Here is a 27,625-nt window from a genome sequence, read left to right as displayed (position 1 = left end):
TTGGGCCCCCGCATGTCTGGGGACTGGCCCATACCCACACCACAGCACAACACGGCTCTCTTACATAATGAGGCATGAGGCCGGGACCGCCGCCCCCGGCTCCCGGCTGTGGATTTGGCTCAGTGATGTCATCAGTCTGGAATGCCTGCCGAGAAAAACGTGAAGCGAATAACAAGGAAGTGTCTGGTTTTTCCTTGAAACTGCACACCAGGAATTCACAGCACAGAATGTATGGGACCAACTCACACACAGACACACACACACACACATGCACACACACACACAAACATGCAGCAGGAGGATAGATCTGACTGAATGTGCATACACAGTCTTAACTTTTGAAAAGGTACTGAGAATGTCCCAGTTGCTGTTATCTGGGACAAAAGAAGAAGAGAGAGAGAGAGAGTGGAGCTCCAGTCCTGTGGAAGCTGCCCTGGTCAGGCTGTGACCTCTCACCCCGTCCCTTCCCCCGTCCTCTGCCCTCCACATTCCTGTCAGTCCTCACCTAAACACATACATGCACACTCACGCCCACAGCCGGTCACCTCCAGTGATCATCCTTGTCCTCTCTGATTGGCTCCTGTCCTCCCTGCTCGTCCCTCTCTCATCTGACACGGCAGCAACGAGCTGACTGAGCTCAATCTTCACAGCAAGGTGACTCTGAGTTACCTCCATCAGCCTGGCCTCATCAAATCTCCTTGTGCTGCCAAACTGCAAGCACATCTATGTAATTGCATTGGCAGAAAAAGCAGCTATTTTAGACCGAAGTGGGCTCTGTCCAAACATCCATCTGTTTTTTGGCTTGGACCTACAGATCCAACTTATGTTGATTACTACAGCAGCACTTTCAACTTTCCTCTCTCTCTCTCTCTCTCTCTCTCTCTCTCTCTCTCTCTCTCTCTCTCTCTCTCTCTCTCCAGACTTGTTCACTGGATTTTGTCCCAGCACAATAACTTTCCACTTTTCCAATTAGAGTGAGAACTTGGATCAATTTTAGGATGAAACACAATATATCTTGCATATGAGTTGTATTGTAATACAGTAATGGTAGCTGTATTGTCATTTATTAAAAAGCCAAAATACAATCAAAATACTGCTGGAGATCTGCAGAGGCTGCACAAAGCTTATGTGTTCCTTGCAATGCAAAGTGCACTGAGGACGCTTGGCTTAGTCGCAGGAAGGTAGAGGGTGGATATACTGCAGCTGGTTAAAGTCCCAGCCCCCCTGTCAGCAACTGGTGGCCCGTTGCTTTCTCCACACTGCCTCTCCTCAAAAGTTTAAATAAAATATTTATAAATATTTTCACCTTTTCAGCTCGTGCAGCCTTGTTTCATCACCTCCCCGCTCAGAGAGAGCGCATGGATCCTGTCGCTGAAATGCACGGAGCACACAGCCTTTCTCTCTGGTGACTTTCCTCTGTGTGTCTGGTGCCTGAGGCAAGACCGCAAGATCTGTGCTGCTCGACCCCGGTTCTGTGTCCCTTTAAACCCTTATAAGGTATTTAGGTCTGTGGGAACCGTTTTCACAAACAACAAACATATGTATTGTTTATATAACTTGGAATTGGGATGAAGTAAAAATCTGCTGAGTATTTTAACAAAAAAAGGTTTGATTATGTTGAATTAAAAGCGCCAATTTGCAATGGGTTCACCAGATCCAGCAGGACTCCCTGTGTAACAAAAAAACGAATACCATATAAGGGTTAACCAGTCACAATAAAAAATTTTTTAAGTTTTGTTCAAATTCATTCATACAAACAAACAAACAAAAACATGGAAACATTACACCCATCAGACTCCACGGACAGAGATAAACAGTCCGACCACCACATGTCAATAAATTCATGGTAAGAAATATCCCAAACACATCGACAGCTGACTCTGACAGTGGTAACGGCACTTTTTGTCTTAAATGCCACATGAGCAAAGTGTTTGATGACTCAAGGACAGTTTTTTCTTCGCCGAGTGTATACTAAGGACAGTGTGTAAAGTACAAACAGTGAGAATTTGGTCAGTGGCATTTTCCACTCCCCTCGGTTAATGCACCCATAACAACCTGAAAAAGAGCAATTGGTGAGCCATTAAGATATTCATTATCAGAGATCAGAGCAGCAGAAGATTAGATATGAAACTGGCTGACTAACTGCATCATCACAGTTGGCTGTAGTGGAGAGATTGTAAACAGAGTTTCTCAAGCCGTTTCGACAGCAGCAGCATTGCCACTGACCAGCCCTTATTGAGTGTAAACGTATTTGGCCTATTTTCCTTGCTGGGAAAAGTACAGAGTTATAAATCCTCCAGAGAGACAGTTTGGCTTACTCCACTGCAGATGTTACAAGCTATTACGTAAAGCAGACATTGGAAAAGTTTTATCCACCCTACTTTTTCATGAGTTACGCAATATGTAATGTGTTTCATATGTCCGTTTCAAATTGTCGCAGAATCATGAAACTGCAAAAAGGCGAAGGAGGCCGAACTAGGCAAGCTCCGCAAGTGAGCGTGTCTTTTTTAATGTCTGGTAGTTCTAATTATCCAAAAATAAAACTTGAAGGCTGCACTTTTACTTGGGACATGAATTACATTTGCTTTTTATTGTCCTGGTTTTTCTAAAAAAAAAAAAAAAAAAAAAAAAGACTGGACAGCAAACCTCCACATTGGAAATTACAAATATTTGACCTAGCCGTCCTGTCAAAGTACAAAGAATCCACTGACCGTGTGTCGGACAGTAGGTCAACAAGAATAGACGCTGGTTTTGGCAGAATCATGATGTTGGCTGAAATGATCTTGTTGGCTCTGCACGGCTGGTGCGGTTGGCAGTGGACAAAAGCTGGAGCTCTAGTGCGTCAAGCCAAGTCTGACTCATTTCTGCTCTCGCTGCAGCTTTCCATCATCGCACTCATATCAATGACCGTCACCTCGATGAGCAGCCTTTGTGAATATGTATAGAGCGTTCAGATATGCACCTCAAGGATCTCCTTAATTGCAGGTGAAAGACTCATAGTTATCGTTGAGTAAGAATGGTGAAGGTTTCAGTGATTCTATGGTTGTCCCAGCAGCAGAAGTCAGTTTCCGTCTGACTGGTTAATGCTTAAAGGTGCACCACCAAACGTTTTCCCCGACTCAGACTCCTGTCCCATTTGAGTCACAAAAATCTGGACTTGAGACTTGACTTGTACTCGACAATCTGTAACACGGGGCTTGACTTGGACTTGCAGTTCTGTGACTTGTGAGTCTAATGTTCTAATGTTACTCGTTCAAAAATATTATCAATAATATGTTTGTAAGGTCCCAGTGACCCAGGTTAATAAAATTTGCTTAATTGCAATAACTCATATTGAAGGATGGAAGGGCTGATGCTGCACCTAAAAGCTATTTGCTGGGTGTGTGTGTTCAAAAACTGTCTGTTCAGGGCTAAAATGAGAGGAATCACAACACCATAAACAGGGCAAAAAAGTAATGACAGAAAAAGACAGAGCAGAAGTATCTGATCAAAAATTGTGCAACAGAAAATTACAGGTGCAAAAATTACATCAAAAATCAAAGGGTCGAAACAAAAGGAAAATGAAGACCAAATGTTTATGGAGGTTTAAACATCGGGGACTTGATCCTAAAGTCCAGTTTGTGTCAGTCGTGCACTAACCTGCTCTGGCTCTTTGTACGGCACCTCAGAAGGGCCATAACTGTGTACGAGGCAATATAACCAGTGCTGGAAGAAGGAGCGTCCATACTTGTCTGTCAGTTAGCTGGCTCTCCCTTTTTGTGCTCCCAGGGCGCTGCACTGTCTGGGTAGCAGCCAGCAGAGCTGATGCTGAAGCTGCTGTAACGTGCAGATCAGGATCACTTTCGCTTGTGGCAGAATGAACAAGGTCCTCTCATTGGTTCAGTAGTAAGGCCTATTTCATGCAAGACACCTCATGAGGCACCCTGGACTGTTTGGTCTGCCTTTCATGGTGCGCTGAAGCTGTTTCATTTGCAGCCAGGAGGGCACTGTGGGCCGCCATGGTCATCTGTGTACGAGTATGACTGACTGCTGCAGGTGTGGCGCACAGCAAGGTCTACTGGTTTATGACCATTAGGCAGGGTATAGGTGGTGTGTTTGGGTTTTTCATTCAAAAATCAAAAAGGGAGTCACATTCAACTGTTTCCTGTTTATTTTTTATTTGTGCAAAGCAGAAAAGTACATTTACAACCGAGGTCCTTTCTATGCTGCAGTGGCACAATGCATCCACAAAGCAGTTCCCCCTTTTCCAATTCAGTTACCTTGTCTTTGTACAGTATTATTATTTTTCAGAGTATATGTGTATACAGTATAGCTGCATAGATAGCAAGGGTTAACATTGTAAGTCACATGATAGTATAGTTGAGTCCTGTCACAGTATTGATTAATAGTAGGATGTTCTTTACAAAATAATTACATAACAGTGTATTACATTGACATAGTGTACATTCTCTAAGGTATTTGGGGTGATTAGTAAGTTCATCATTCCTTATGTTTGGATTTTGTATAGCATGTACCCTCTATATTTTCATTAGTGAATTTAAATAGCATCAAAGCACAAAAACATGAGGGCAGAGAACTAATTAGATTAAGATTTTAGTTCTTTTTGGTCCACAACACACATGCTATGGAAGCTAAGTAACAACAAGTGGCATATAGTCAGCACATGAACACTGGGTTATGGAATGTACAGCAGTTAGAGAGTCATGGCTGTCCATCAGTGACTCATTTTACACAATGCCATGTAAAAATCACAACGAAGGAGTTTCATGTAGCATGTAGTGATGTATTTCATCAAAGAAAGACAAAACATCTTTATAAAGAAAAATAAAAACATTCCATTTGAGGAGGGAGAAGGAAAATATGTGTAAACTACCGTGACATCAGAAGTGCCATTGTGTGATACTGAAAAACCAGTGGCAGCTCAAATGGCACTCGACTAGTGATTATTATCTCAACAGGGATGCACCAGTAACACTTTTCCACTGCTGCCATTCATTACAAGTGCTAAACCTTAAACACTGGCACTGAGCACCAGTCCAATCCGAGGGAAACGTGCACCCATACCAGCGTCCTATCAGCCGGCAGCAGCAGAGATGCATGACGCATTATTAGTTCATCCCTGGTTTCATAGTGTCACATTTTCTACATGAAAAACATTCCAAAAGAAATATAACAATGAAACATACAACAACATACACTTGTATGAAAAATACAGCTAATAATATTCAAACATGAAAATAGTCAAGTACATATATAGTTTCCGTCCTCTGATCAAAGGTGCAGCAGTAGACATTCAGCCTCTGGATGAGGATCCTAGGATCAGACAGCTGCTGCAGTGATCTGATTTAGCTTCACAGTTCTGCCTCCATCTGGGTTCCCTTAGCTCTGTACACCCTGTACAACACTGTATGGTCTCCCATCTCACTGACAAGAGGTAAGAAGGTAATGCCTACTGTACACTTCATGACAAACGCCATGACTTTACAGTCACACACTAGTTTTGGTGGTTTCCGTTGCTAAATCCAGGTGCCTGAGGGGTAAACGAGGAGCATGCACTGGTGGAGAGGCTGGGAAGAACAGTGGACTCCCATGTCCACCTCAGAGTCTACACAGCTTCTCAGAGTACACACAGTACACACAGCACAGTACAGGCTGTATTTTTTGCCTGCTGCTTGTTATACCATCTTGTGGAGAACAAAAGTGTTGAATGAGGCTAAATATTTCTTAGCAATAAAGTGAGCTGTCTGTGTGGAACAATGCCATTGGCTATGAAAATTATGCTGTTTTCATGTTAATTTTGAATTTTAGCTAGAGGTTAGGGTTAGCGACCCATAAATAATTGCACTAAATAGCCTTTTCCTTGGTAAGATTTGTTATCACTGTTAATAGTTCATATAGAGTCATGTGAGTTATTACTGTAGGGGCAAACTGTTACGCTACCGAGCTTTCCAAATGCTAACAAGCACAACAAGCTGTTTTTTGATTAACAAAGTTCCTGGCACTAACTTTTTCACCAAAATGTGAGTATTATTATGCTTTGGTGTGGTGAAGTATAACTCATGAAGCTTTCCACTGGACGTGGAACTGGGATAAACTGCCCTAGAAGCAGAGCAGCAGCCTCAGCCTGACACACACAGCACAGCTACTCTTAAGGTTTTATATGACACCATGTCACTGAATCCCTTTGTTAAAATGGCAGTAAGACTGTGACTGTCCCAGAGTCTAAAATGACTATAATGTATCTGAGGCAGTGACAGGGCTGCTGATCATGACCAAGGACTCAATCACATAGCCAGGTGCTGAGATTTCTGCCCCCTGGCATTGCTTCATCACAGCAACCAGCACTGCAGCATAAAGCAAATGGCAAATCAGTATTATTCTATTATTATTACATTGTTTAGCATGGTGATATTTTACCTCTTCACTGGATGTTTCTGGTTGAGCTCGGCTCTAATTAGCTCTAATTAGTTTATTGGCTGCAGTATGAAAATGAGAGTTTTACATTTCTGGTTGCCACTTTCATAACAGGCCAAAGATCTCTTCATGACAGCAGCTGATAAAAGTCCTAAAATTCTTAATGCCCATGTAATCAAACGCTTATATGACTATGCACTTATGACTGTATGATAACACCCAGGTGTGTGCTATTCTGGATTATGGGTATAATAATGAGGAAACTTGGTACTTTAGCCAAAGTACCAGGGTCATCATCAAAGAATTCAATGGGGGTATTATAGTTTTATAGTTTTGTTACTGCTGCATTGTGTACTGTTTGAAGTTTGAAGTATCTGTGTGGGTGAAAGCGAGACAGGTGGTTCATTAGCTCCACTGGTACCATTTGTCAGCTTGGCAACCTACAGGGTGGGTGCAGTTTACTTCCCAGTCTCCTAAAGCACAGCTGGAATGCCTTTTTGGCTAAAATGTACAACATGTCTGGAGCGACCAGAGGCACAGAGCACACAGTGACGTCATGGTGCAACGCTCCGTATCATAAACCCACCACAACTGTGTCGACACAGGACTCTGCCTGCAGCTACCTCAGGGCATGGTGTTCACAGGACGGCTGAGAGGATCTTGCACAGATATTAGGACTACATAAAACTGAGTATATTTCTACTGCCCCAGGTCTGACACGAATGTAAATAGAAGCAACTGAATGAAAATCCAATGACTGACCAAAGTGCACGGACATCAACCTGACCTGCTGGTCAAGTCATGACTGCACGTCGATCAGGGACACGGCAAGCCAACAGGTCAGCCCTCCAGTATCAGACTGGGCCAAGTTACTGGCACACTGACATCTATATATAATATATGCAGTTAGCTTCTGGCTGCCTCACTAAGCAAGGCTCTACCAAGAGAAGTTCACATTTTGGTTCTCTCTCACAGTACATTTCCATATGGGAATGATAGATTGGTGTACATTGATGCAATGTTAACATTTCCAAATGGTAATCTACACGGAACTGAAATCCACTCTCCAGCTCAACATCTACACCCTTGTGTTAGTGATATGGATTTAACAAGGCAGAAGCAAAGAGCTGTCAAGGTTGATTTTTTTTTTTTTTTTTTTTTTTTTTTTTTTTTGTGGGTGGGGGCTCTGGGAGCTAATCGCTGTAAACTCTGAGCTGCAGTGGATTGTGGGATGTACTTAAAGCACCTTGCCAGAAGATCAAGTTTTGGCTTTGGTCAACTCCAGCAGTCAGCCAGAAACTCCTCCCAAAGCAGGGAGTCTAGGTAAAGCATGGGTGTGGACTCTTGTCAATCTATCACTTGTTGCCGGTCGGCTGAACGTGTTGTCAATCCAGGATTTGAATCCTCTGATCTCCATTAGACACCCCAGACCTTCTTCTGCTGGAAGTAGGCATCAAATCTGGCCTGAGCATACTCCTAGAAAGAAATCCAGTATATGAGTCAAAAACTGCACATACAAAATACATCAAAAACTCATCCTCAAAATACATAAGTTTGACCTGTAAGCTCCTTCCCTGTGGCCAGAATGAGTTCTTCAGCAGGACTGTCTGTGTAGGCTCTCCACAGCTTCTCCACAGAGAGCTGCATGGAGGTCAGCGGGGGTGTTTGTAGATTTTGGAAGACAATTCACTTCTCACCCAAGATGCTTTTTCAGCTCGGACAGGGCGGTGGGGAGCCCCTTCCTTTTTAACCTGTGTGGTTTTCCAGGTCAGACTCTTGGATGAGAAGTGAAACATCCTCAAGAATCTACAAATAGTCACGCTGCCCTCGATTCAACTACATGTGGCTCACCAGAACTCTGTTTTTCCAAGCTCTTTTACAGCCCTCTAGCTTGCTAACTGTTGGAACTACTTTGTCTGTGTATCACTACGCACTGGCTTCACTGGCCAGGTGCGCAGACAAACATACAGCGCAAGAGATGTTATGGAGTGATGCAGTCCTTCCATCAATAGCAAGCAGGAGGGCTGGAGGAGTGTGAAGATCAGTCCCAGTGAGGCGCTTGTTCCCGAAACTGGGAAGGAGCTGGCGGGTCAAACTTGGAGGTGCAATTTCACTCAAAGGGAGCAGCAAATACAGTCATTATATGGGTAAATGCCCCGACTATTCCCAACTAAAAGTTAAGACTTTTATTTAGTGATTCATTGATCATGGAATATGTGTTTGTGATATTTTTCATGTGTTTTTTAAGTTGTGTTGTAAGAACAGAAAATGAATCATGGACAGTGGAACTAATAACAAACATGACTTTATAAGACCTAACTTGACATGGTGCTCATGAGGCTTCAGAACACACTGTAAGTGCATAATAAGCCTATTTTGATGGCATGACAATCATAATCAGAGAATGATATAATATGAGCAATGCACAAAGGTTTAGGGGTTTGAATACTTTCAGGGGTGATGACTATAGTAACAGGAGTGAGTTATATAATAACTACTGGAAAAAGTGATGAAGGTCGCCAGTCTTCCCCCTGTCCTGCCCTGTGTGTCCAGCTGGGAGTCACTGTGACCTGAACTCTTCTTCACACACACTGAAAATTAACATTTCATCATCTTACAGGAAAAATCAAGTGGTTCAACTATCAACCACCTCTACCTTACTGCAGCTAACTGAGCGTGCTCTGTTTTTACTGTGATCCTCATGCAGAACACCATCCAGCTAATAAACAAGCAAACACAATGTGTAACTCGGGAGGCGAGCGGCGCTCACCAGGTATCCAAACTCGATGGTGGAGATCCGGGCCTGGATGATGGACCACAAACCCCAGAAGAAGTGGGACGCCAAGGAGAACCTAAAATCAAAAACACCATGTAACCTGACTGCCGCTACATTCATTATTGTATTTTGTCAGCTTTAATCAGATGATATGCTGAGTCAGTGTGTACCTGTTGACCTCCACGTACAGCTCCTCCTTCAGTTTCATCTGGTCGTCGTCACTCAGGCTGTCAAACCCTCTCTCGCTCTCTCTCAGGTAGCTTTCAATGAAGTGCAGCTGCAGATGGATGCCATCATGTTATTATGGGCTCTTACTGTGCTAACTGGCCTGACAGGGCCTATACAATATGTATTAGGCATGTGAGTACTGCGAAACATGAGTACAATAACATAATAGTAAGAATAAAAATAAATTATCACCACTGCTACAACTAATTAATTTCAAAAACATGGATATATAAATATAGCATAATAATAAATGATAAATATATTTAAAAGCCAAAGTGAATAAATAAAAATACACAAAAACTACAAAGTAAATTATGAAAAAGATATAAAATACAACTACGACTGCCACAGCTAATAATAATGATAACAACAACAACAACAACAACAACAATAATAATAATAATAATAATAATAATAAACTATTAAATGACGAGGATGCAGTCAGCATCAGGGAGTTGACAGTTTATTGAATAAAGTCTCTGGTGGTAAAAAGAGTGACTGTCAGTTTGGACGGAGGACAGTGAGCAGCAGAGTTAAACCGGCTGCTATGTTTCAGTGTCAGCTGCAGACTGAACCTGCCCTCCGGTCTCACCTGCTGGCCCTTCGACGGGAAGCTCTGAGCGTCGACTTTAAAGAAGGGGAACTTGTCACAGCTGTAGTCGTACATCCATTCACAGAAATGGTTGCCAATGTCAAATCCCCTGCAATGTCAAGAAACAAGAGAGAAACTAGGCATTAAAAAATGTTCTATGCTGACGATAATGTTGTTTATCGGTATCTGTTGGGGGATGTTTGGTAATTTATTTGGTCTGGGAAGACGGGAATTCTGCGACTGTGAAAAAAGAGCTGGACAGATGTGATGTGCAGGTGTGTGACAGAAATAATCATGGCTGTCTGAGTGAAGGTGTGCAGGCGACACAGTGCTGAAATGGGGAGGGAAATCGTACCATGTGGATCTGATACAGAGACTTGTTCAATGAGGAGAAGGTGACTGTCATGAAGGGTTAATAAAAACACCAACGATTTGGTTGATCTGTGATCGAAACCTCGGTCAATGTGAACTTCCCAGCTGGGGGGCGGGAGCTCAGCCTGGTGTGCTGACAGGGTCTCTCGGTGTTTGCTCAGTGGATTACATAAGACTGGGTCACATTACATGGTTTTAACAGCGGTCCTCAAGCAGAGGGACCTGATGCCTGCTCAGATTATCCTGCAGGCCTCCAGGCTCTGACATGAACCAGCAGACCACAGACTGCCAACCACCAGTGGGAGGAAGGTCATGGAGGAAAACAAAGAACATCAACAGGATGAGAAGTCACTTAAAGCGACACCTCCCGCTCACACACACACACACACACACACACACACACACACACACACACACACTGCTGCACTCCGGACAGGCTACAGGGACTTCTGTTACTGTGAAGTTCTCTGGACAAATGGAAAAACGTGAATGACGGACAAAATCAGGCCGTGTGATCTTTATGTCACAGAGGTCTTTTTCCTCTCATGCAGTGAAAAGCTTTCTGATATGACGGTAGGCATAGGCTATCATGTCTTTACCATTATGTGGCTATGCTGAATACTTGATTCTGATTGGTCAGCTAAAGCATTTTGTGGCCTGTGATTTTGGAGTAACTGACTGTTTTCAAGCTACAACATCATCCTCCTACTCGTTACTTTAAATTAATGTGCTTCACCAAAGACGGCCTTGCTGCTGTGTGTGTGTGTGTGTAGGTAATGATTCTGTTATTTTTCGATAGAAGAAATCGTTGTAGATTATCCCTTCCCCGCCCTGATCAAGGAATAATTTAACAATCTGATTTGGGCTTTGGGCTGATGCCCTGCCCATCTGTGTTTATCTGTACTTTTGGAACATTTTCCTCAGTGTGATTTTGGGTTTTTGTTCATATGAGAACATGAGACCCTGTTCAGGAGGAGGCTTCTCCCTGCTTTTCTGAACCAGCCCTTGAGCTGCATTTGAAGGAATCCCACCTGCCTACAGAGACTAATGAGTATTATGGGATGAACATCCTGGGTACAATGACTTGAGGACAAGTTTCTCCCTGATCCAAATTTGTGACCAGGACAGAAAACCACGCCTGTGTGGATTTAGTCAATAATCTATGATTTTATGAAATTTTGGCAGGGATGAGGAATAAGCAAACGGACCACAGGTCTTAAATCCTTGGCTGCACAATGACTCCCACGCTGTTATCATGCAGCTGACAGACCCCTCCAACAAACAGCCTCCCACACCTGCAGGTCCTGCAGCCTGGGAGTCTAAACTGAGGTGAACTCGGCTGGCTCTGTCACTGCCGGTCAGTGAGAATAAGAGAGGAAATCTGTGTGTTAAATGTGTGTGTGCTTGTGTCTGTGTGTGTGCACATCCTTGACTGTGGGTGTTGTCCCTATACATGCATGGCTATGCTCAAATGATGTGTAGGCTGTAGGCAGACAGTATGTTATTGGTACACTGGGGAACACGTGCTTGCTGTGTACCACGTGAGGAGACTTAAGGGGCCGTGCTAGGAGACAAACACTGAAGGGAACTGCGGGGGGCTGGGAGAGAGGCTGTGTTTGTATGTGTGTGTGTGTGTGTGTGTGTGGGTGGGTGCGTGTGTGTGTGTGTGTGTGTGTGTGTGTGTGAAAGAGAGACGGAGAGAGCTTGGTCAGAGAGAGCTGGGCTGCCAGGGAATTGACTCTGAAGCAAGGCCAATGTGCACTACACTGCTTCCCGAAAACGACCTACTCAAGGATTCACACACACACACACACACACACACACACCCACACACCCACACATACTTGGCCAGCTGACCCAAGGTCAGTGTGAACTATGCTGTTTGTCATTATTGCGCCACCCAGGAATTCACACACACACACACACACACACACACACACACACAGACGGGGGTGGGGTGGTGGGGGGTGGGGGGGTTGATTTTGCTGAGTGCAGACAATACCTGCTTTTTTTAGCTGTTCAACAGAATTACATCCACTTTCTATTTTATTCTGCTCTATTCTGTTCTAGTCAACTCTATTCTATTGTATTCTGTTCTATTCTATTTGATCTTTGGCAAGACTATGGAGGAAATGCATGGAACTCTCCTGTTTATTAGGGATGAAAAATTAATCAAAATATTATTGAAATCACAATATGGTCAAGTGCAGCATCCAAATCACAAGAACTGTAATTATTAATGAAGACAAATTGTGTGCAAAAATGTAAATGAATGAATATGGTCCTACAGAGACACTCTGGCCTACAAACTGTATTCTCCAGATGCAAGAACACATGTTTACACACATCAGCAAAAATCACATCATCATCACTTTAATACCTCTTCAATGAAAATATAATTCTGAATTATAATTATATCTGTTAACCAAATCACAATTGCACTATGATTTTTTCAGCATACTGTTCAGCCGTACTGTGCATGAAAAGCATTGACGGGTCAGGATCAGACCGCCTCATGTCCCCTCTGGCCTGCAAATAACACTTACATAACAGCTGCAGTGAATATTTCATCAGAGGGAGGGGCTATGAATTATGAATGCCAGGAAAGCAAATCTGGATGGAAGAGAGCCACAAGCTGGGCTCCAGTGGTTTCTCCTGCTCATTCTACTTCCTTGCTGGCTCAGTATCTAGGTTAGTCTGTGTGTGTGTGTGTGTGTGAGTCTGCAGCCCTCTCAGCATTTGTTTGTCCCGGTGCCTCTCTCTTCTCTGACTGCAGGGCCAAGATTAGCCGGGAGGAAAAGAACTGGCCGGGCTCCACCGTCCCACTCTGCTCAGATGCTCAGATAAGCAGATGAAAAGTGCAGAGGAAGGATGGTGAGCCGGCTGAAGGAGATTTGAGGTAACAGTGTAGGAGACAGGAACACTGACAGAGGCGGGCTGTGCCAGCAGGTTAATTTTTAAACCAGGTCAAATAATGGCTGACCATTATATTCTATTGCACAAAACTTTAAAACTGGTTTAAAATTGAGACGAGTTCAATTTTAAATCTCACTTTACTCTTTACTCTAAATTGAATCCTGTTGCACCAAAATATTAAACTCCTCACTTCAAACTTACACTTTCGAATGGCTGCCGTTTTTAGATGGATTTTAAAAAAATGATCAGGTTCCTTGGAAAAAACTGAAGGCACATTTACTCTGCCAGTCTCTCTTTTTCTAGCACTGTTGTCTTCTGTTTTCTGTAATCTGACCGTTCTGCTCCGTCCGTTTGGACAAACCTTGGTCAGTTTGAGGCTACAGATTAACATTTTCTCTTTCTCTTTTAAATGGTCTGTCTTTTTATAGGTTTCAGAAAACACATATGTTTACACGTATTTCTGTTATATGTTATGTTATATTTTACTTACATTTGGTACCTTAAAATGTGGATTTCCTCATTTTAAACCTGGCTTTGCTAGACTCTAATTAGCGCTAATCCTAGATTAACTTCATCATTGCTGGTCCCAGCTGGCCATATAGTCTACATGTAGTTTTGTATTTCAGCTGAACATCACCAACTCACCGGTAATTGTAGCTGCTGTATTCAAAGTCGATGAGCATCAGCTTCTCCTTGTCGGAGCTCTGCTGGCCCTTCAGCAGCAGGATGTTGCCTGGAAACGGCACAAAATGGGAGAAATTAAAAGAAAAAAGGGACAAATTAACTTTATTCATTATGACAGCACACAAAGGACTTAGAAAGACGGCGTGTCCCGGGTCTTACCTTCCTGACAGTCGTTGTGGCAGAAGACGACAGGGGAATGGGTGGCCTCCAGCAGAGACCTGCACACACACACACACACAAACCATCACAACTCAGGAAAATCAACTGGGGATGACTGCTCCTACTGTTTTTTCAGATAAAGTCAACATGGTCATCTGCATATAAAGATCGCAAATATCCCTGTAAATATGAATGAACATTCTGCATGACAGCATTCACAAACATTACATTCTGAATATTATCAAGGAAGCTGAACTCGTGAAATCACTGTTATCCAAGGTAAACAGCATCACAGAGCCTCGGTATGCAGCTTTGCATGCATGTGTTGACGTGTTAATTCTGTGTGTGTGTGCGTGCATACTTGAGCGTATCCATCTCGTGAGGTAAGTTGTAGCTGAGCAGGCGGTTGAAGCGACGCAGGTGAGAGTCTCTGGTGAAGTTGAGCCTCATGACTTGGCTCAGGTACCTGGAGAGAGAGAGAGAGAGAGAGAGAGAGGCTGAGTCAGACACTTTGGCCTCATCATTTAGGCTTTATGTGGCTTTGTGCACTGACTGGAAAACAACAACACACTGTCTTCATGCAGCAGTAAGCTGGCCATTAGCAAACAAGTTAATTAAGCTAGCTTTAGTTTGTTTACAGGTAGATGAGATGTAAAATACTGATACACAGGTTTAGTTCCATTGAAGTGAAGCAGAGTTTTTCCAGTGAGGCAGCAAGAACAGCAGCAGGAACCTGGCTCTGTTGGACCAGAGCAGGAGTTACTGTCATGAATAAAACCTGTGTTTACCCTGCTATTTCATTTCAAAATGGCTGCTGTGAAAAGGCTCTGTCGCTGCTAAACAGCAAAACCACTTAGACGGTCAATCCAGCCTGCAATGATGTCATCTGAATACAATCCAGCCACAGACGCACATAAACAGAGATCCCTTCACAGAAGCACAACTAAATTAAACCACGTCGGGACAAAAACAAGCTGCAGTCCTGATCTGCGGTGTGACTCCGGCTCTGTTTGGATCGATCACCATGCACGCGCTCATGTCAGGGGAACAGAAACAATGCCACGCATGTATGTGACAAAACCGTTACTGCAGCTCATAAAACAAACTGCATGTCACTCAGATAAGATAGTGCTGTTTCTGAGTCACCACGCCACGCAGGCCAGGTCACCCCATGGAGACCCGGGCGCTGGGGGAGGGGGGACTGTGCCCTGCATTCACACCTGGTGACTCAGTGATCACATGTGGGCCAAAGGGCTCACACACTGTTGCCGTGAAGTGGCATAACTTTCATTAATCAGCTTGACCGGAGAGCTCGTCACTGAGCCCAGCAGCTGATTCTCCAAGCAGGAAAAAAATACATGACCTCCTTGTTTGTTGACTTAAATTTTCATTTGTGTAATATTGAAATGTTTCTTGACAGTCATATTTTTATTCAGTGTATTCCGGTGTTGTAATTTTCAGTTATGTTATGTTTGATTTTTGCACTGTTGGTATTTATATGCTCTTTTTTCTTTCTTGTATCCTATTATTTGCTGTTGAAATCCCAGTCAGAAGCCACACAAGCTCATCTCATGCTCATGGTTCTCATCTGCTGCCTCTTCCTGTTCCAGCATTCAGAAAACTTTTCCAACAAACAGGCGACTGGCAGCAGTGATAAACTGTTGGTTGTACCTTCAGGGAAGGTCAGAGAGAGAGAGAGGCCAGAGGACGGCTGCTGCCTCACACTGTGCAAAGCAAACACTGTCAACAGGTGAAAATCAAGACTGTAACACGGTGCAGACAGAACTGCATGATGGTCCCTGTCAATAACAAGCTAGCCTTGACATTAGCTTTTATCTGAGAATCCCAAACTGACAAAAAGCTTTAAGCTTTTAAGAATTACAATCTAGTCTTGCTCTCGTTTTGAACTCCACGTAATGTACAATTATATTTTGAATCGACAGCAGCCCGACGACAAAGGAGATGGGCTTTCCCAAAAGAAAAGAAGAGAAAAGAAAAGAGTTTAAATGACTAACTTGTCCATGGTTCCAAACAACCATTTTGGCTCCTTGTTGAAGGGCATCCTCATGCCGTGGAACTTGGCCATCTTCTCGGCGACCTCGGCCGAGATGCTGGGGTCACTCAGCTCACAGGTGTCCAGCTTACGGCTCTGTCGTTTCAACACGTGCACAGGTGATTTCCATCATTCAACAGCACTGATTTTTTTTTAAATCAAAACCACAGTGTTCAGTTGCTACACAAAGGATTGATTTCAGTGTGAAACAGATGAGAGCTGGACCAGAGAGCCTGGCTCAGTCCTGCTGCAGGTGATGCTCCTCTCATTGCATAACACATCACATCAGTCCCAGAAGAGCACATGTTTTATGGTTTAGTCATTTCTCCTGAACATCAATCAGCTGTGCATCAGTGAACAGAACGTCACACACATGGACACACACGCACACACACACACACACACACACACACACTGCACTGCATCAGTTATTCCCACAGTCTTGGTGCTGCATGCCTAACTTGGTCCTACCTTCAGCCCATTCACATCCTGACCCTGAAGCTAACCCCTAACTAGCCTGAAAATGACCCTTTTCCACAGTCAGCATGAGCCACATCCCTGAAAAGTCCTCTTTTCTTAAAGGGACAGTTCACCCATTCTGCAGGACAGTGGTGCTGCTGGATACTTGAACATTCTTCAAATTAAAGGCCTTAATCCACTCCAAGAAGGTTAACATCACTTCATGGGTGACAAATAAAATGCACATACGATTACTAAGTGCTCACAGATGACAGTTCCCTCGGATTACTGTTTATAACTGTATTTTCCCTGTTATCAACATCCAGAGAGATCCGGTAACTTGGGCACTTCCTGTATCCCTCCACGCCAGAGCAGCAGCAGCGACCACAGAGGCAGAGGAGGACTCACCAAGTTTGTTTTCATCTGTCTTCTTTACTGAACACATGTTGGAGGACAGCACCACCACTGTCCCACATAACAGCTATCTGTACCTAAACTAACCCGAGTTCATATCTGCATTAACCATGTAGTAATACAAGTAAACCAACACATGTACAAAAACACACACATGTACACACCGACAACAGCAACAAAGAACATGGTGACTCACAGGGACGTACTGCTCCAGTCGGCCTTGAGGGAAAATCCCGTAGAGTTTGGGTCCTAACTCCCTCTCCGCCAAAATGGCAAACATCACACTCTCCAGCACCATGGCCTCTGCCCCCTGGAAACACACACACACACATACACACACACAGATGAAAACTTTGACAGTGCAGCATTTCCAGCTGCAGTCCCGTCACCACCACCCAGCAGTGCTGTGAGTTACAGTGAGAATGAGAAAAGGTGAACGTTTGAAAACATGGAGGGGGGGGTGAGATCTGCTCTGACAGAGGAAGACATTTCCTTCATCAAACACATTCAGTCAAAGTGGAAATCCAGACAAGGGAGGGGAGGAGGAGGAAGAAGAGGAGGATGAGAAGAAATGCTGGTGGTTAGGGTTAGTTGGGTTTGCCTGTGGCAAGAGAAACACAAGAGGTGGATTGTGATTTGCAGGCGGAGCTGGCCAGTCACTGTGTGAGCGGCTCAACTGCCTCCTTCACACAAACACACACAAATCCTGCAGCTCCACAGGGATCCAAGGTTACAGGGGGACATTAAAACTCCAAACACGAGACCAGGAGCCTGGGGAGAGAGTTTACGCTCTGCTTCTACTGATTTCTATAGAGGCTTGATAACACGCAGCAGACTGGGCTGACTGGTCGGCTGGACAGACACGACTGGGATCACTGGTCAGGTAATGATGAGGTGACTGGCTCTGCTTCTTATTCTGTCAGAGGCTTATTTGACAAACCTGGCAGCAGGAGCCCAGGAGGCCGGCCTTCACTTTAACATGTTTTATCTTTATACATGTTTGTACACGTTTTATTGAACCTTTTAAAGAAAATTCCATATATATATATATATATATATATATATATATATATATATATATGTATATAATAGGAAAATGTGAAGTCTTGTTTAAGTAGTAGTAGTAGTAGTAACAATAAGGAACAGAATAAATAAATTTTGTGCAGAGAGCTAAATAAAATATGTCAAACTGCTGGATAAACCGCAGTGGGCGGAGCCAAAGAGCTGTCTAAATGACTGCAGTAAAAAGCAGCTTCAAAGCATCAGACCACTGTGCATGTTACTGACGTGTTCCTGTCTTATCTGAGGTAAATAACACTTAAGATATATAAGCTCCGAGAGGCAGAGAGCTGGATCTGGACTGAGTCCTCTGGCGTGGAGCCAGGGAATGTGCTTCACGCTGCTCGTCCAGCAGGAAAGCAGCTCAAAGGAAACAATACTGCCCGCTTTGTGACCTCCTAGACGCTGCACATTAAAAAACAAGTTAAGAGTGTAGTTCTGAAAACAACCGTACTGCAACTCGACCTCTCCCCTCAGGACAGACTGCAGACCGCCAACTCTGGTGTCCACATGCCAGCTGAGATAAAGCTGAGTATAACTACACTGTCAGCATTCAGCTTTCACTGGTTATCAGGGAATATTACAACACATGTGACAAGTCAACGCTGATTCAATGTAAGAATCTGAGGCGACAAAGGCAACTTGTAGCCAACTTGCCACAAAATGTCATTATCTGAGGGCCCGTCTGTGGTGTGTAAACGGGCTGCAGCAGCACACAGACAGTCGAGGCTTTTCCTTTAGATCGCCTGCAGTGGAGCTCGGCTGGCCAGAGCTGGCAGTTTGACCTGGAAATGAAGTGAGGTGCACCGAGATGCAACGGCGGCATTTGTGAATGCCAACTCAGTATTCACTTGAGTGTTAAAAAGAAAGTCAATGAAAGTGAATGCTTTGTCACCTGTAATCATATTCCACCGCGACACCCCGCTCTGATCGGACTGAGCTCAGGGGCTCGACACCTGCTCTTGTGCACGCAGTGAGCATCTGAGCCACACCAGGACTGTGATTTGGTATCATGATTTTGATTTACGTGATGGCCACTCAGAAAAACCACCTCCTCTCTGTCTTCAGGAAAGTGAAACCAAAGTGAGTGGGTGGACTGTTGTTTCCCTTAATATGATGACAAATTTTTATTTCCCTTTTCACTGGTTTTAAATATAGTTTTACAGGAGATGTTGCTCTTATCTGCTTTAAGGCCAGAAGGGCCACAAGCTTCATTTCACTTTTGCTGGATTTAAATCCTTATGAAAGGAAGTCTAAACAGATTTGAACACAGATGCCTTTCACAGACATTTGAACACAATAAATCTGATCTGGCATTCTCGATCCGGCTCTTAAATATATGATTTTAATCATGGCAAATGTATTTTTCTTCTTATTTGTTTTCCTTCAAATTTAAGATTTTTTTCTGCCATTTTTTTTCTTGTGACTGTTTTTTTTTTTTTCTTTTTTGCAATGTTTCTAATACGATTATTGCTATAAATTTTGACACTGCAATTTTCTAGTTTATATAATAATTTATGTAATATTTTTTTATTTATAATATTTATATAATAATGATGCAAATAAACATCAGCCCTAAAAATCGGCTACTGGTGTTCTGGATTACTAATAATCAGTATTGGTATTGGTAAAGTGCAAAATTATGTCAATGCAATGAACAACATGCAGCACATTGTGTTTAATTCTGTGGTTACATGCTCAGAGAACACACTCCCATGTTATGTAATACCTTATCTGCAGAGTGCTGACCACACATGGTTTCAAATCTCCACCATGAATTATCCCCATTACCATAATCATCTTGACACACATACTGCCCGCCTGCAGGCCCGCGGCCAGCTGCAGCTTGTGTAAACTACACACTCAGAACCCACACGGTCACTGGCACCGAGGTTCACCGGGACCGCATCTTGATTACAATACTATGATTACATTGGCACAAACATATAGAGTGTCCAGCCTACATTCAGAGTGTATGGCAGCATGCTGTGACCTACATATCGCATGTGCCAAGTCGACAAAACAGGATCAGACGAGTACCAGGGGATGAAGTTGGTACGTGATCTCTGTCAAAGTGATCGTCTTACCAAACCTGTGATAGTCTCAGCAGCTCAAAGACAAAGGCTACAGATTATACAAATGACACGGCGCGTTAACCTATTACCTCCATTCAGAACAATGCCAGCCATAACAATGATGACTGCGCTTTTGTGGACTGGGCCGTTCTAAATTCAGCCCTCATGGCAAGGCTAAACGGGTGCATGCCAATGCTTTTACTCAGCTGCATTTAGTTTTGCATGAGGATCATTCAGTGAGTGAATGTACCTTCTCCAAACCAAGTCCTATTCCCAACTAAAACATGAAAAAACTATTAAAATTCCTGACCAAGGCGTCTCAAGCCAGCATTCCATCTATGCATCTTACAGTCTAAGCTCCGGCACATACACACATACACTGCCAACTATGGGTGAGCTATGCGAGCACACTGCTTCATGCAGGTTGGGGCAGCGTCCCGTGCATGCCACCCTGTTGGTCCCATATCGACTGACCAGCTGCCCTCCAGTCCTCCACTAACCTCCATTTCATTTCCGATGGCCTATTTTAAATGCCACACTCATTTGGGAGGTTTGTTTGAGTTGGCTCGCTCTCCTAGCCAAGTCTCACCCCCTTTCAAAGTTAATTATCAACACGTAATAGCTGCTAAACTAGCCCTCCATGCAGACCTTCAAGAATTGCATCAATCTCAGTTTGGAAATGTTGGAAATGTTTTTTCACAGGAAAGAGACACTTCCTATGTCAAGGCTCAGTATATACTATTTGAGTTTCCACTTCCTGTCAAAGGAAAGCACGTGGGCCCTGATGCACCAGGCCCTTCAGGTGCAGGAAATGGAAAAGAGCAAATAAAACCATGTAGATATTGTTAAAAAGCAAATAAACACTTTGTATTTCAGATTCATCATGAATTTACACTTCTGTTGACTGGTGCATTTAAAAAATACATCTGTCAATGCTACCTGCCAGTCTAGCTTTTCAACTTGAACCACGGCCGTGTTAACCCTGCACAGCCGGCTGACATCCTAAGCTCATTTCGGTTTGACCTGTGAAGCCATCGGGCCACGTCCTCTGAAGACCTACAGGCATGGCTGTGGTGATGACAGCAGCGAGAAGTTACGGTGAACAGCAAGAATCATGTATCCATCCACATGCTAACAGGCTAATGATATACTGATTTAATTTAATTTTCATTTAAGTATTCCTGGCCTGCCATGTGCGTTTCGGAGACATGGAGGGTCAGCCCCCTGGCCTCGACACTGCGGTCAACACGTTGAATTTGGCAGGAAATCTGCTGGAGCACGGAGAGTTTGTAGCGGTGGCAGATGGTAGCAGCAGTGAAAGGGTGACAGAAAAATCCCTTTGAACCTGTTTATCCTCTTCATGGAGGGGGAGGTGGGACTGGCAGCAACAAGGTTGCTGGGAAATATGGTCTTAATTTGGAGAACACTAATAATCACACTAGTATGAGACGGTGACATTGTTTTACAGCAGCTGTACTGAGATGTCACTATTAATTTTACATGAATATACTGATGTTTATGGTTGCTACACACTGAACCTTTAACAGTCACCCCTCTGATAGTCGGGGTTTGCACTCAAAACATGAATAACAGTGAGTGCCAATCAGAGAGGGCTGATCTAGGATCTGCATCCACATCCCATCTAACCATCTGATGACAGTTTGAGGCTGAATCATTATACGTCAGCCTGAGATACGGGCTGCAGCGAGTCGCCTTCAGGAGCTGCAGCAGCTGCAGAGCGAACTGCCTCCCAGCTGCAGCTCAACACTTATCTCCCCTGTGATGTGTGTCAATAAGCCCATCTGAGGTCGAGTTTATCAGACTGGCCAAATTCAAGGATGTCTGACATTTCAACCCACATTTCAAGGACAAATATGATAAGGACCTGAATGAGCTGACCTAATATCTGTGTGGAGGCTACAGACCTAAGAGTCAGACAGCAGACAGTCTGGCTGATCTTAAGCATGTTAAGTTAAGGGATTAATCCAAATAGGATTTACCATGATCGTGGTTAGAGGTGGTGAACTGAGGTGATCCAAAGACACTGACATGGGATCAGTTTTGCATTTCCCTCTCTACCACATAAAGGCTGGATTTAGATCTAGGAAAGCTGATGCCAAGTCAGTGCCCAGGACATTTAATACCATTCTTCAGCTCCGCAGGAAAGATGCCAAGAGGCTAACAACAGCTGATTGATGACCTCTGCTCGGTCACATGACGAGGGCCGGTGAGTCACCCTCATTAGAGTGACTCACTGAAGCTGAAGGACCGCGATCACATGATGAGATGGGGGGTAAAAGTATTTCTGGGCCACTGGATGTTAGTAGTGATTCTGCTCATCAGCAGTGACTCTCTGACCATAATAATCACAAATAATCCCTCAAATGAGACATTGCTTTGATTCGTCTTCTAAATCTTTTCAGATCATTTCGATGCTTCTTCACAAACCCTCATCCCTCAGTTAAGCTCAGAGTACTGTAATCTGGTTTGTTTAATGAATTAACTGCCTCTACTGAAGTACATCAATAGTTATAGTATTTCTAGACTCAATCTTTGCGCGGTCCTGGTGCGTTAGAGGTTTGAAGGTGGAGGCGGGCGGTAAACTCTGTTCTGAACTGAAGTTCAAACCCGAGCGTGGGAAGAAGATTCAACAGTTCCTGTGATTTTGCTGCTGCCACGGGAGTTCACATAATTTGGCCGGATCACAATGAAACTCTTATGGACAGAGAGTTCAACATGAGTAACAGGACAGTTTTGATGAAGGACAACAGAACATATTCAGACATCAGGGGGTCTGACACATGAGATGGTGAGAGCTGTGCTGGGTGGATCTGGTGACTCTCTGGGCAAAAACACATGGTGGCACCGTCAGTTACTTACTTGGAAGTGATTTTCTTTGTTTGACTGTCTGGAATCCCCTTTATTACAGGACATCTATCAACAAAAGAAAAAGGAAAGAACTATCCATGAATACATGTGAAGCCGTCCATGAGCATGACATCAAAACCTAACCATGTGCGCTGCAGAGACAGTACAGTATGAGTTCAAACACACACCACATCTGTAGGACATGACAGTGCAGAAGACTTGTCAGACTATCCACCATGTCCCGACTATCTGCATAACGCCACAGCAGGAAGGAGAGAGCAGAGAAACAGGGCAGAGAGGACACAGATAACAATTATCATCCCTGAGGACGAGCTCATAAACACGTTTTATCCTTACGATGTCTCAAAATTCAAACTCACAACTCCTCTCGCTGCACATTTTCACAGAGGAAAAAAAGATTTATACATTTAATCACCGCATTGGTTCACTTTCCGACTATTCGCATAGCTTCATTGCTAAGGAACACTGCGTCCAGCGCATTTTAAGGTTCGTTAAATCATTGGTCCATGAGGACAAACCCCATGCGACTATAACATCTCCGGGTTCCTTAATCATATTAGCTTTTTGATTAGACATCACTCATTTCTGTTGCGGCCTGGCGGAGAGAGATGGCAGTTACCTTGGTGAGGTCTGCAGTGCTTGTGCTCTATCAGACATCCCTGGCAATAAAAGCTAACCGCTCATACATCCATTAGCAATTACACAGACTTCAGTTAATACTTAATAAGACATGCAGGACTCGTCGAACTGGCGGTTACTACTGAATCACTTAGTGGCCGCAAATGACAATTTTTAGAGCCAAGAATGCATTAAGCGTCCTGGGATATGGTGTACTGGAGTCGGAGCGTAAATAATGGTCCATATCTGTGTCTTTGCTTTTGTTTTTTGAGGCTTGTCTTTCTCTCGTCGCTTTGTGGTGGATCAGACGGACAGTAGGTGCTAGAAATGACACCTCAAACTAAGAAACGCCTGCTTCTGCCGATTCTGACGATTGGAATAAACTGATTTTGGGAGTGTTGTGAAAATGTTGTGAAGTCCTTGAACTGAAAAACACTTGATGTTTGTTTTCTGACTGAAATCAATCGACTCTGGCCTCTGACACTGACTAAAGCGCTGTCATTGGTCTCATTAGCAATAGTGCAGAATGTGTCTGGACCCAGGTGGCTGGGATCATGAACCCTGGACACACAAGCCACGTCACCTCAGGAGATAAAGAAACGCCTCTATCTCTGTGTTTCCACTACAGGGCAGCACCAAAATTCTTTATCTGCATTCTTATGCACAGCCTGTGGAGCAACAGCGAGCCGAACGCAGTGACCGCTCACGTTGTTGTTTTGGTCTTTTTATCTGTTCAAGTGGGAAAACCCTGCAGATTGCACGATTTGTTCACTTGTTCAAGATGTTGTTTAAAGGAGTGTACCAGTGATTTTGAATGTTTGGCCTGTTAACTACAATGTACCCACATTTTACGGAGCAACTAACAAATCATGCAGGGGCACTAAAGATTTCACAACATATAATCTCAGTTTTTAAATTTGTAGTGGAATGAATGGAATCCAATGTCTGGACAAAAGGGAGGAGAAATGATAGTGGAGTTCTCAAGCAGAAACATGGAGTTTATGCATTTTGTAGATATTAGGCCAAACATGCAGAATCACTGGGACGGTCCTTTAAAGAATCACAATCCACAAGTTGAGACAAGGAAAAAAAAAGACAGACATGACAGGTGTTACAGCCCTTTTTCTTATTTTTCCCCCTCCACACTGTGTCCTCTCAGCACCGTGGGATGAGTTGTCCTACATGAGTGTGTTACGTCTCTGTAGTAGGGCTGAGATTTCAGAAATCTCATACTGTACCGTGTTTGTTTGGTGGGCTCACCAGGGAACAAGAGCGCTCAAGGCACGCTCCTTTGGGAAGCCTACGGCAAAGAACACATGCTGTACAGCCATGGAGGTACATCACCGCGCACAACAATGGCGAACATGCACACACACACACACTCACGCACACACACACGCTCACGCACACACACACACACATAAAGGCAATACATGCAGGCATACACTCGCATAAGCATATGATCTGCACACGCGCACACAGCATACACTTAAACACACACACAAGAATGTGTGGTGGAGGCACTGTCACATCACAGCTGCACTCACTGACTCTCTGTTGTTGTTGTTCTTGTTGTTGTTGTTACCCGAGCAGGTGAATAATTAAGTGAACTTTCAACCCAGGTATATGACTCATCACTGTGATATGGGGAATATTCCAAACATCAGCAAAACATTTAAAGGGATTGTTCACCCATTATGAAAAACATGATATTATTTTCCCTTCCTGCTGTTCTGTAGGACAGTAGTGGTGCTGAATACTTGCTGGATGCTCCAAATGCTCCAAATTGTTAGCCTCCTGCCACTGAGCTGGACTTCCCCCCAGCTAACATAATTAAAAAATAACCACATTAATCCCAATTTATAACTGTATTTTTCCTGTTAGTTTGAGGGCAAAAATAACAATTTTTTGCCACACACCATCCAACTCAAACCTTGTTTATTTAACAATTAGTGGATTAAGGTTATCATTTCTAAGAGTGTTAGCCGGGGGGAAGTCCAGCTCAATGGCAGGAGGCTAACAGTTAGCATTTGGAGCATCTAGCCAGTATCCAGCACCACTACTGTCCTACAGAACAGCTGGGGGACAAATTAAATAATATAGAATTTTTTTTTTCAAAATGGGTGAACTATCCCTTTAAAATAAATGACCAGTGTTTGAATTTTTTTTGTGATTTCTGAATGTGTGTGTTGTACAGAATCACTCTGTCCTGCATAAGGCTATAAGCTGCATCATTTTAATAGTTAACACCTAAACCCTGAATACCTTTACTTATATGCTGCCTTGGCAAGGGAAGGAAACAGGATTTTTGTAGAAATTACATCATATCCTATAGTCAGATGTTTGAGAGCGTGTCCTCCCACCTGTAGGATGGCCCCATAGAGGCGCAGCAGGATGCTCCGGGGCTCGTCCCCGACACTGTCCAGGCTGTCAGGGAGGCTGCACAGGAAAAGCTTGTTGCTCAGACCCCCCCTGCAGCAGAGATGGAGTGGGGGTTAAGGTCCACAGATATGAGAGGAGTCATTCCTTTAACATGGACTTTGCCTTTAACAAAACCCTGCATCTTATGTCATCTGCCACCACAACACGACCGCTATCAACCTCCAGGTCACAGCGGTCCTACATGTTCCTCTGATGTGGGTTTTATTCCTAAGAGGAGGATTTTTGCCTTTTCATCCTGATGATAAAAAAAAACTACACAGTACAATGTGAATTCTATCAGGTTAAGGAAGGCTGCTGCCACACCTTGCCACAGGCTCACTGGAGGATTCCCTTTAACAAGTCACTGTTAGAGCTGTGGTGTCATCTCCTCTCTGTGCACTGTCTAACCAGAGAGGATGACGATATCAAAATATTACAATGGCAGCCCCGTTTTGGAGAAGTTATATTTAATACTGATCTAGGCTACATATCCAGATACATCTTTTTTCCATCTCTCCTTTTTTCTCTTTGATTTGCCTACATCAAACTGAACAGGCAGCAATATACATTCAAACATCAGAAAAAAAAATCAGCCTATGTGGGTTTATAATCTCATGTCAGACCCCGTAATTTATTCTCAGTGAAGCCACATAGCAGCAGGCCTGTCTGGATCACGGTGTGTGATGCCGTGTGGGTGGGGGCCGAGGCCGGGCTGCTGCCTACCTGATGATGGTGATGTGGAAATGTTCCTCGGACACGCTCTTCCAGGCGCCGTGCAGGAACTCCCTGCACCACAGGAAAGCCTTGCGCTTGGTGTCTGGGTCGGGCTGCTCGGGCCGCATCAGCTTACAGTCCTCCTCCGCGTCGGGCTGGACCTGCAGGGCGTTTTCGGTCACCAGCAGACCCAAGGACATGGAGGGGGACGAGGACACCCCGTTGATGAATTTGGTTTTCATTTTGTATTTAGATTTAAAAAATAAAATAAAATAAAATAAAATAAAATAAACCTAAGAAAAAAGAAAGAAAGGAAAAAAGCAAATCAAATCGCCTGGACGCCCCTTGACTGAGCTGATGTCTGCTCCTCTGTGTCGTTTCTCTGGATCTCAGAGCGGATTAACGCAGAACACACAGATGAGGTTTGCTCTGACTCTGTTTATTATGCGGGGCTGGGCTGCGGGGCTGAGCTGCGGGGCAGAGCTGCGGGACTGAGACGCGTACGGCTGCTGACTGGCAGCGAATGAATCAAACGAGAGGAGAGCGCATGTATACAGGGAGGAGCGGCGGAGGGCGGGGCCGATGCTGCGTCACGGGTCCGCGCACTCGCTCTCTCTCCCCCATTGGCTGCCTCAGACACAGCCCAACGGGAACCAAAACAAACCTGCTGTTGCCTTCAGGTGCTGCCAGGAATGTAAGACTTTTTATTTGAATGGCACACGAATGCAAATAAACAATTAACCCTGTAAACAAAATGTGAACTCTTGATGTGATTATTGTTT

At 44.0% G+C, this 27,625-nt stretch overlaps 1 protein-coding gene across 2 annotated transcripts; it reads right to left on the bottom strand.

Annotated features, from left to right (window-relative positions):
• Positions 1–4,132: 4,132 nt before the first annotated feature.
• On the bottom strand, positions 4,133–27,351 carry chka (choline kinase alpha). Of its 2 annotated transcripts, XM_030052754.1 has the most exons (12): positions 26,853–27,351; positions 26,072–26,180; positions 23,082–23,135; positions 17,264–17,377; positions 16,157–16,290; positions 14,503–14,607; positions 14,142–14,200; positions 13,944–14,031; positions 10,011–10,119; positions 9,361–9,467; positions 9,185–9,266; positions 4,133–7,890 (listed from the first exon to the last, which is right to left on the bottom strand). In XM_030052754.1, the coding sequence occupies exons 1-12, from the start codon at positions 27,083–27,085 to the stop codon at positions 7,831–7,833; spliced, it is 1,254 nt and encodes a 417-aa protein (XP_029908614.1). In that variant the 5' UTR covers positions 27,086–27,351; the 3' UTR covers positions 4,133–7,830. The 2 variants fall into 2 exon arrangements, with proteins under 2 accessions (XP_029908614.1, XP_029908615.1); XM_030052755.1 differs by lacking the exon at positions 23,082–23,135.
• Positions 27,352–27,625: the final 274 nt, after the last annotated feature.

This window comes from Myripristis murdjan, chromosome 6 (genome assembly GCF_902150065.1).
Source record: "Myripristis murdjan chromosome 6, fMyrMur1.1, whole genome shotgun sequence".
Lineage (NCBI taxonomy): Eukaryota > Metazoa > Chordata > Actinopteri > Holocentriformes > Holocentridae > Myripristis > Myripristis murdjan.
The sequence above is the reverse complement of the archived record's forward strand: the minus strand, read 5'-3'. Positions and strand labels throughout refer to the sequence as shown.